Source organism: Camellia sinensis, chromosome 14 (assembly GCF_055761805.1).
Source record: "Camellia sinensis isolate YWXY chromosome 14, ASM5576180v1, whole genome shotgun sequence".
NCBI lineage: Eukaryota > Viridiplantae > Streptophyta > Magnoliopsida > Ericales > Theaceae > Camellia > Camellia sinensis.
In genome coordinates, this window is record NC_138974.1 from 23,835,825 (window position 1) to 23,847,069 (window position 11,245).

Genomic DNA, 11,245 nt, shown 5'->3' on the forward strand with positions numbered 1-11,245 from the left:
AGATCAAACAAGGCATGCAAAGAGGGACCAAGATCAGAGGTTTAGCATGTTAAAACGAAGCTAAAGGACTACTTAGATGGCATCTAAATGGCCCAAATACAAAGGCATACGCCATGGCCAAAACATGGAGCATTACAACACATGCTTTCAAAGCATTAAAGAGACATGCAAGGCAATCAAACAATCATGGAAATGGGACTGAAATGGCATGTAGGATGATTCCAAATCATCAAAACAATGCAAAGATGGCATGCTACACATGCACATACTCAAGGCCAACAAGCCCAAATACAAAGGAGGCATATAATGCATGCAAAGATCAACCCAAACGATTATGGACAGAGCTAAAACATGGCAAAATAAGCACATAAACTTCATGAATACAAGCCTAAAACATGCTCCAACAAAGGCTAACAACCTAGAACATGTTAAGGCACAAATAAGGCATTACATGGCAACTATGCTAAACATGCATGGAGTTCCAAAACCAACTTGAAATCATGTTATATCATGGATATATAAGCATGAAAAACGAACCAAACATGCTCAACACACACTCAAGCATAGGCTTCCTTAAGAGGCCAAAACATGTCCTTTTCAAGGACAACAAGGAGAGGGGGTGGCCCTCTCCTTCTTGGGACTTCAAAGCATCATCTTCACCACTGAAATCCCTCAAGATTTCAGTGGTGAAGAGACCTCAACACCAAGATCCCGGAGCTAACACAAAATGGTCCAAAAAGAGGCCTTTCAAGGCCTAAGGGTGGTCAACAACCCTCAAACAACCAAACACTCTTAATAAACAATAAAGAGGGCCTAAAAATAGAACTTTTTTATGTTATACAACAAGCACAAAAACAGCTCTAAGATAGGTATAAAATTGATGCAAGAATGGGGAAAAAAAGGACTAGAATCTCACCCTTGAAGACCCCTTTACAAATGGTGCTCCAATGGCCTCCTTGAGCTTGAATCCAACACCAAAACTTCAAAACACACTCTTTGGAACCTCAGCTCCAAGAGGAAGGTGAAACACTAGGTGTTTGTGTGCAATAGTGAGACACAAAACACCTAGTGTGCAAAATGAGAGGGAAAGAGAGATAGGTTGTGTATGTCTAACCCTAACCCTAGAAAACCAGAGCTCTCCTCTGTATTTTCCTCTCTCAAAAATGTCTAAAGCCTCTCCTTTTGCCTTAGAGAGAGCTTCTCTCTATATGCCTCTTGTAAAGCTTACAGGACAAGCTTTACAAGAGGGAGATCCCTCCATACACGTGTATAGAGGGGAGAAAAAGCAATACAGCTGTCTAAAAATATCTGCAAAAGCAGATGAACAGCAATCGGCCGGCAAAAAATGCCATCTTGGCCAAAAAGAGTGCCGACCAGCACAAAAAAGTGCTGACCGGTAACAAAGAGTGCCGGCCGGCAAACTTTATTGCCAGTGGCATCTAGCCACTGCCGGTGGTGGGTAGGGATGGTCTACAAGCCCTACCCTGCCTCTCAAAGGCAAGATGCAAGTGTTTGGTGCAAAACCAGACACTAAATGGTCGAGTTCGGGGATCCTGAGGCAAGGCGCGCGAGCCGAGACCTCCGGGAACTCCAAACGAACACAAACAAGGATAATCACTGAGTGTTCAAACGATGACGTCCAAGTCTTGAGGACGGTCAAAAATGGGGTGTCTACACCTTGGTAAAAGTTTTGTGGAAGCATCACGGAGTGGAGGAAGCCGCTTGGGAACGTGAGTTGGAAGTCCGTGAAAAGTATCCGGACATGTTTGTTGATGTGTAATCATGTAACGAAATTTTGTAATAATATTGAACTTTAAGAACATTATATATGTCTTAAGTTGTAAAACATTGTAAATGTTTTGGTAAATGAAAGCGGTGTTAACGTTGTGCATGTTGAGTGTATTGTGAAAATGCAAGCATGATATTAATGTTGCTTGTGTTAAGGGATTGTGGGAAATGAGTTGAAATGGGTAAATTTCAAAGGAATGCATGTTGATAATGCAAGTTGTTGTGTATAATGTGAAATGCCTCTTGAAAAGAGATGGGATTGACCAGTAACGGGTCGGATTGTTTAACATTGTGTTGTAATATTGTTGGGGATGGAGAAAACTTGTTTTTGAAAAACTTGTATTTGATTTCGGGGACGAAATTCCTTAAGGGGGGAAGGTTATAGCGATTATGTTATTCCCTTTACTGTTCAGTTGCATTCCGGACTCGGTTCTGTGGAGTTGGTAGTTGTGTCTACCTTGTTGTCGTCCTTTAATTCCATTTTGTTTGAGTTTTAGGATGTGTTGGGCATGTTTTGAGCATGTGGGTTAAGCCTTGGTCTAATTTCTTGTTGCCAGGTTTTAGTCTTTCCGCTCGAGCGGGTCTTCTAGCGCTCGAGCGGATATTGCACACTCCCAGTATTTTCGTGCTCTGCAAAACTTCTGCAGGTGTGATTTCTACGCTCGAGCGGATTTCTTACGCTCGAGCGGGTAGTACATTTTTTGTGTGAGTTCTAGGAGGGGGAAATCTACGCTCGAGCGGACTGGTTTTCGCGCTCGAGCGGATGTACTTTATTGTTGTGTCTTGGCGCTCGAGCAGGTCTTCTTGCGCTCGAGCGTGTCTAGATTTTTGTGCGTGACGCTCGAGCGTCCTGTTATCCGGTCGAGCGGACCTGTCGTATATCAGAAGGCAGTTGGGCATTTTCAAGTCACTTTTTCACATCTCTTCTCTCTCTTACTTTTCCAAAAACTCCATTGTAGAGCCTCTTTCTCTAGAGCCTTGCCTTCTCTGTAGGTATTGATCTAGTAGGAGTTGTCTCCTCACCTTTGGCCTTTACAAAAAAGTTATTGATCGTCGAGGGCTATCTTTTGATCCAAGAATCTCGGGATTTGGAGAATTTTCATTTTCTTCATCTTTTTCGTTCGGTGTCAACTTTTGAGGTAGGGATTCCTACTCACTATTATGGGTTTTAACCTAGATTATTGGGTATTTTGTTAAATGGTTTGATTCTGGGATCTAGGGTTTGAAATGTTGAAAGAGGGTTTTGTTATTTTGATTCTAAAATGTGTAATTTGGGTTTCAAAATAATGGTATTGATGTTGGTTGTTGATATATGGACCATTGGGTCATTATTGGAAAGAGGGGTAGAAAACCCTAATTTGTTGTATAAATTAATTGGTATAATTAATTTGAAAAATTTGTTGTTATTTGGAATTGAGATGGAAATAATGGAATTGGCTCATTATATTGTAGAATGGTAGAATTGGATTTATGAATCACTCACTCTTGAAAACATTGATATTTTATCTGTTGGAGCTTTTATTATCTTTCTAGAAATAATTGCTTTGGGCTACCGGTGGAGGGTAGTTTTGATTGTTGTAGACAATGCATGATGATTAGGCAAACTAAGACTAATCAAGTGGATGTGTCATAGAGTATGACGGTTGATAGAATACATTAACGTTATGTATTGATTGATTATGTATATGACCTTTGTGTATATACGTTGTGCGTATGGGAGGAGATAGAGAATGTACTCCACGGTTTAGGGGAAGATAGGGGATGGACCTCTAAACCGAATGTTGTTTGGGAGGAGATAGGGGATGGACTCCACTGATACAGCTCATATGCTTGTCAGTTAGTGTGTTAATATAGCTCATATGCTTATCTATGGAAGTATTTTTTTTGGGTGAATAATCTATGGAAGTGTTAATATAGCTCATATGCTTATCTGTGGAGGTGTTGATACAGCTTGTATGCTTATCTATTGCGAACTGGGAAACGTTTAGTATGAATTATTATTTCGTTTAGAGTGTATGGCCAGGTTCTGAACCATGGGTATGAATTTGGAAATTGGATAAGAAATGAAAAATGAAATGAAACATAGACATAGTGGTCATGTAATGGAAATGGTTTTATGAATTGACTTATGGGAGTTAAACATTTATAAATTGCTAATGTCTTAGTTACTGCTCATATTGTGTTTAGTATATCTCTACTGGGCGTTGGCTCACCTTATATGGGACATTATTTTTCTGGTACAGGTAGCATGCCACCTCCAAGGACATAGCTTGGATAGCTATGGGAGTTGAAGACTCTTTTTGGTTAATTTGTTTGTATTACATGTATATCAAGCCAAGGGCTTATTTTGTATAGAGTTAGTACTCTTCTTTTGTGTAACCAAGTGTTGAATTGGAAAGCTGTAAGCCCGTAGGGCACTTGCTTTTGTTGTTAACATGTAATACTGTTGTAAGAACTACTCTGATGAATGGAAAGGCATTGATTTTCTTATATTATTGCATGTCTGAATGATGGGTATTATGTATTTTTTTGAGGGCGTTACACCTCTGCTGGGACACGTGGCACCACCGGATTGGGTTTCCTCAAAAAGGTGATTGAAAGACAAGACAAGGCTATGACAAAGTGTGTTCAACAAGTAAGGTGACATGGGCACTCCGGCAGGTAAGGACCTCGGAGTCGGACAAGGCTTCGGCAAGTAAGGTCTCAATGATCTCGACTGGGAAGGTTAACACTTGGCCTAGCTGTGACATACCTCGGCCTAGATGTGCCACACCTCGGCCTAGGTCATACCAGTCCAGGAACAAGATCACCAGGTGCAGGGATCAAAGATTTAGGATGTCTATATGATAACATCTCGGCCTAGATGATACCCATCTCAGCCTAGGTGATGCACACCTCGGCCAAGATGACGACATCTCGGCCAATATGCCAGAGCGAAGGTGGAGGTCAACCAAAGTGGTTCCAAGATGGTCCTAGGTGTAAAAGGTCCAAAGGCGTGACCTAGGCTTAAGATGACCTTGGCTACACTCACCAAGCAAGGGACAACACGTACAAACAATACTCAAGCCAATACACATAGGTACAAAACAAGACGAAAACCTTACTTTAGGCAAAACAAGTCAAATCCACACGTACAAGCTTAACAAAACAAAACATGCAGATGCACATGAACATGGCTGAGACGAGGATGAGGGTCACTACACCCCCACTAAATTTGAACAATATTTTTTCAACTTCTAGATTTTTTTTTTTTTTTTTCAGTTAGTAAATAATTTAACTACCAAAAACGGATATATAGTGGTGGGAAATCATATTGTATCGTATTATCATGAGTTTGTATTCAAAATATCCCAAGACACCAACACTAACCTGACCTTTTTTAATTAATTGTATCAATTATCTTAACACTAGTCGGATCTATTTATAATCCTGTCAACCTAAACACGACATGCTTGACACATTTAGTAAAAAGTTTATTTTATGTAATAAGCAAATTATACAATCTATTTCAAACAAACTTGTTTCACATTACATATATATCGATAACTTGTTCAAATATTAAACCCCCAAGAATATTATACAGAGAAAATTACATTAAGGTGGGAATAACTTTACACTTACGTAGAGGTGCAAATTGAAATAAGTGAGAGTTATATTTTATGTCACAGGATTTTACTTGCACTTTCATAAAAGTACAATTACTTGAAATTATTCTCATTTAAATGCATTTCTCCTCATAAATATGCCAATATTCATGAAAATATCTAACCACTAAGGGAGTAACCAAAAGATTAGAGATCCAAGAGTTACCCACTTGGTAATTTGCAATATTAGCCAATTTCATGACCATGTAGCGGTTAGTTACGAATACAGTCGTGAGGATTCGAACTCATAACCAAACTCTAGATATAGTTCGTGCATCCTTTAACCAATTACGTCATCCAATTACTATTGGCACTCATTATTATCTATACATCTAACAAAACTTCAAAAATAAATGCCAAAATATAATTCAATGTTTAAGAATGAAGCATTTAAGATGTTATGACTACCAAATGCATGTTGTATTTAGATTACTTACAGGTTAATAATAGATTCATGTATATGTGTCCAACCTTAATACAACTCATTTAATATTCTATTGTCCAATCGTGTTATATTTATGTTCATGTAAAAAAAAAATTTAATTTTAACCCTCTAATTACGTATACAATTCGAATTATGTTAACGGATCCCAGGTCAAATTCCTACCCCTAAGCTTAAGCGACAGCCCTAAATGATGCACAAAGACATGGCCAATCCAAGCGAAACCTACTGAACACAAATCTAATTAAGGAAAAGGCTGCTTTAGAGAGGCAAAGCTGAAGACAAAAACAACTTATTAGAAGCAACAAATAAAAGGTTAATCTTCAAGCTTCCTTAGATTTTCATTTGGCTAATGATGGTAGGCTAATCATTGTTGAGAGGGGAGATTTGCACCGTTAGTATGGCCGAGCTACGATAGTGCCTGTCGTGACAAACTTCACGGCGCCGCGCTATTTCCTCTACTGAGACGGCCGGTGGATCTGTTTTGCTCGGTCAAGGAGATCGGCAAACCAGGCGTGAACTACGCCCGGCCGAGCTGTGACTTGCAGACATTTGGCAGGGCACGCAGTCGAGTGGCGAGACCGGGCTACGAGTAGCTCGGGCTAAACCGAGGACGAGGCGAAGGCCGGCATGCCTTTGAACGGTTAGCCGAGATGGACATTCCAGATAACCTCGGATGAAGGTAGAACGGATGGAGGCCGGCATGCCTCGGAACTGGTAAGCCACAATAAACCGGTCAATATCAGCCCGGTCATGAGCATCACCCCTTGGCCCCTTTGCCAAAGGGGCAGGCCGGCGACACATAGCTCAGTTCTCCACAAAGGATAGGTCGGTCGTGGTACTCCGGTTAGGTGTGCCACCTGGGCCAATGGCGTGAGGGAGAGGACATCTGCTCTACGCACGCATCAATACCGTTGGACAGTTCTACGTGTACTGGTGGAAGGACTAAGCCTTTACACGCGTAAGGTGGTGAGAGGCGAGCACTGTCACCTGTCCAGGGAAGGACAGCAGAGGTAGTGCGCGCACAATCTTGAAACTGTATGGCCAGCCTAGAAATAGAAAGAAAGAGGAACGTTGGAGGTATGCAAAATTCACTCTATCATTAATACACTCTCTCTCCCTGATAGCCTTTTTCTTCCTCCAGTGGTCTGACTTGATCGTCGGAGGGTCTATCCGGCACACCACCGCCAGACAGCTCACCATTTCTGTGTTGCAGAGATAGACGCCGTCACGAGAAGCTTGACGTCCAAGGAGTACGGAAAGCAGAGGATATTTCACCCCCATACAATTGTCATAATTTTTTAGTCTTTTAATAGAGTTTATTTAGACCCAGTTTGAATCAGTTAAAAGCATTTCGCCTCGTTTAAAAGCACACTATTTTAATAATTTTTAAAATTTTTAATTAAAATATGAGGTAAATAAATTAATATATTTAAAATATTTTTTTTAATTTTGTATAAAAAAATATACAAAAAATAAAGAGAAAAATAAATCTTTGATTTTTTAATACAAATTATTGACTTTTTAATTTTTTTATTAATTTTTTGACTTTTAAACTAAAATATTGAGTTGCCAGACCAAACCTAAATAAGTATAAACTTTACTTAAGAAGGAAACAAAATCAACTTTTCCACTAATAAAAACATATTATTTTTAGAATGTTGTTATTAACACCTCCATTAATTATTTTGAACTCCCATTTCGTTGGACCCCATTTATAAATTTTAAACTCTTAAAGTTTCTTTTCTTCTCTAAAATAATATCAAAATTATCCTTGTAAAAATATTTCACTTATTCAATTGAATGTACACCCCCACACCCCAAAAAAGCCTCTCTCTCCAAAACCTAACAAAAATCACGAAAGTTACTTAAATTATTAATTGAAATAAATTTATGACTTTATTAAAAACTGTTAATTGGCTTGATAATTTATTAATAAAATAGATAATTTGTTATGATATTAAAAACTTTAAGGGGTTTGATGTAATTTCAAAACTACATAAAAAAATTCATATTTTAAACAAATCTCAAAGGCTATATTTGTAATTTATCCCAAAAAAATGTATCATTATTTTTAATTATGAGATTAGGGGTGAGCAGCGGATATACCGATCCGTCAAAACCGACCGAACCGAACCAATCCGCCGCATTTTGGACGGATGCCTGATGACGAGCAGACGGTTGCGGATTGATTTTCTCCAATCCGCCAATTTGGCGGACGGATGGCGGATTTGAGGTTCCTTTGGCCGCAACTGAACTGCCAAACCGCAAGCACCCTTAATAATTTGTAAGATTTCGTGTTTTCAATTTATTTAAATATTTTGTTTGTGTTTTCAATTGAAAAAGTGTTCAAATATTCTATTGAAAAAAAGTTTTCAACTTGAATATATTTTTTGAATTGAAAAAAATAAACGTATTATTTATCTATATTTCTTGGTTTTTAAATTTAACTCTAAAAGTAATAAATAGAAAATATGATATATGCTAGTTAGTTTTTGTTTTCAAAAACATATGCAAATATAACAATACAGAGACATACAATTTCTACTATTGCTCTGTTCATGGGTTTGGTGATTTGAATTGTTTTTATATTATAAGAACTACAGATTGTAATACTTTATGTGGATGAGGCTATTGGATTTATTTTCTAGTGTGGCCTAATAGCCTACATATTTTTACATATTTTATTTTATTTGGACTCCACAATTAGATAAAGCCAATATTATATATAAAGTTCAGTAATTAGAATTTTAATATGATCACTCTTCTAAGATAAAAAGGAAACCTTGATGGATTAGGAATTCTTCTGATAGAGTTTATCTGGCCCTCTTCTTTCCTCTATATAAGGATGGGTGACTCTCTTGTATATGATAAGTATTTTTCCATCACTTTAAGTTTTATAGTCATCCTAATTAAGAGAGACAGGGAGAAGAAGGTGAGCCAAGAATTCAAGGTTCAACTATTAGGGGTATTTTCTCAACTTCTCTAATTCAATGGCTGACTAAGGTATGTTCGTTTTATTCTTGAATTGTATTGAATTCAAGATCCTGTTAAGTTTAGTTCTGCATTATTATTATGGTTACATGTGGTATCAGAGCCTCAGTTTTTTGAATCAATACACCTTGGAATAATAATATATTTATGAATATTATTATTATAATTATTCATAAAACGGTACATTTGTTTTTTTTTTTAATTATCGACATTAATTTTTAAATCATATTTGGGATGTAAAGTTTTGGCTAAAATAATCATATTAATTTTCAAAGTGGTTATTATAATTTTACGTGGCTAAAACTTAAAAGATTTAAAATTGGGTCGATTAAATTAAAAATGGGTCAGTTTATAATATGATTTAAACGTGGCCTAGTTTTATAAAGCCTTGCGTCGTGGTAATGCATGCTTCGTTTTTTACGTCTCAATTATATGTATCAATCGCGGTACAGGGCCCGAAAGACTAACGGCTCGAATGGCTCAAATTTTTTCCCGCGTGAAATTTTGATTCACGTGAAGCTCATGTGTTCTGCACAAAGTGATGAAGAAAAATGAAACAAAAGAGCAGAAACCAGAGAGAAGAAAAGGGAGAGAGAGGGAGACGACCACGACGGCGAGAGAAGGTTACGACCACGACGACGAGGGCGAGAGAGATGACGACGATCGACCTGGTGTTCACTGACGGGCGTCACTGACCACCGTCCAGCGGTGTTCGAAATCTCCATTTTGTATCTGTAGGTAAGGAATTTGAGATGTATGTTAATACAAAAAACTTTTGTCTCAACTGAATCTGGAGACAATTACTTACCTATTTGTAGGTTAGTAATCTGTATGTTGAATTTGTAAGTAAGTAATCTGTATGTTGAATCTGTGTATATTCAGCAGATTCAACACACTGAATCTGGAGACAATTACGTACCTATCTTCAATTACTTAATCTGTATGTTCTCCACTGAATCTCCATTTAATAATGATCTGTGTATGTTAAAAAAATTCTGCACTTAGTCTCCACTACAGCTATGTACCATCTGGTTATTGATCTGTGTTTGTTATTGATTGAACATCTGGTTATTGATATGTGTATGTTAAAAAAAAAAAAATTTGGTTGTTCTGGAAGCAAGCCCTCTGTTAAACATTTCCATGGTAGTGATGCATGCCAATTGTTTGATGAAAGTCCACATAGAGAACTTAGCCTATTTTTTGTGTTGGTTGAGTTCACATGAAAAATTAGTACTTCCCTTACTGTGTAATCAACTTAACTGAACCATATATTTTCAGTTTGTTTCTGAACTCCCCACCGCAACATAAATTTCCTTGTAATCAACTTAACTCAACCATAGATTTTTAGTTTGCTTTTGATTCTGTTTGTTAAAATGAATCAACCTCCTCGAGCCATGCACCACCTTCTAATCTCAGTGTGTTGAATTAATGTCAGTGTTGTTGAATTAATATCAGTGTTGAATTTCATCTCAGTTTGAAAAATTGAAATGCACATACATGCACTTACAGTTTAGTTTCTATTTGGTTTAAAGCTACACGAACTACACACTTCAATGGACATTGATTCAACTAATCCTTCATTGAATGGGAGTGAGGAAGTTGAAGAGGCGAAAAACAATTCGTCATTAAATGACATTGGTGAAGTTGAAGAACATATGAAGGGCATGTGTTTTAGCTCAAAGCAAGAAGTATATTCGTTTTATGCAAAATATGCGAAGCACGTCGGATTTGCTGTAGCTTATAGAACACAGAATATTGGACAAGATGGGGAAGTAAAATACTTTGGAGTTGAATGTACTCGGGCACGCAAGAGAACAAAACGATCAGAAGTACACCCTCTCGAACCATCTTTGTCATCATTCATTGACTGTAAAGCAAAGGTTAGAGCAACTCTACAAAAGGATGGAAGATTTAAGTTGACCACAGTTGTCCTTGAACATACGCATGACTTGATTCCTAGTGACTCACGACATTTTGTAATGAATAAGAGAATTCTTACCCCTGTGAAGAGAAGACTAGAAATAAACGATGAAGCAGGAATAGGGGTGGCTAGGAATTTTCATTCTATAGTTGTTGAAGCAGGGGGTATGAGACATTAACATTTGATGAACAAGATGCCAGGAATCATATTCAGAGTATGAGAAGATTGAGGCTTGGGGTCGAAGATGCTGAATCAGTTGCACTTTATTTTCATAGGATGCAACAACAAAATTCGAACTTCTATTATGCAATTGACCTCGATGAAGATGGTCGCATGTAAAACTTGTTTTGGGCGGATGCAAGGAGTAGGGCAACTTATAAAGCATTTGGGGATGTAGTTTCATTTGACACAACTTACCTCACAAACAAATATGATATGCCATTTGCTCCGTTTGTA

General features: G+C 37.8%; 1 protein-coding gene across 1 annotated transcript; it reads left to right on the forward strand.

Moving 5' to 3' along the window:
• The first annotated feature begins 10,421 nt into the window (after positions 1–10,421).
• On the forward strand, positions 10,422–10,967 carry LOC114321401 (protein FAR1-RELATED SEQUENCE 5-like). Its single transcript, XM_028268571.2, has one exon. The coding sequence runs from the start codon at positions 10,422–10,424 to the stop codon at positions 10,965–10,967; it is 546 nt and encodes a 181-aa protein (XP_028124372.2).
• Positions 10,968–11,245: the final 278 nt, after the last annotated feature.

What these genes read in the sequence shown, in the direction of transcription:
- LOC114321401 (XM_028268571.2), top strand. Translation starts at nt 10,422, where the DNA reads ATGGACATTGATTCAACTAATCCTTCATTGAATGGGAGTGAGGAAGTT.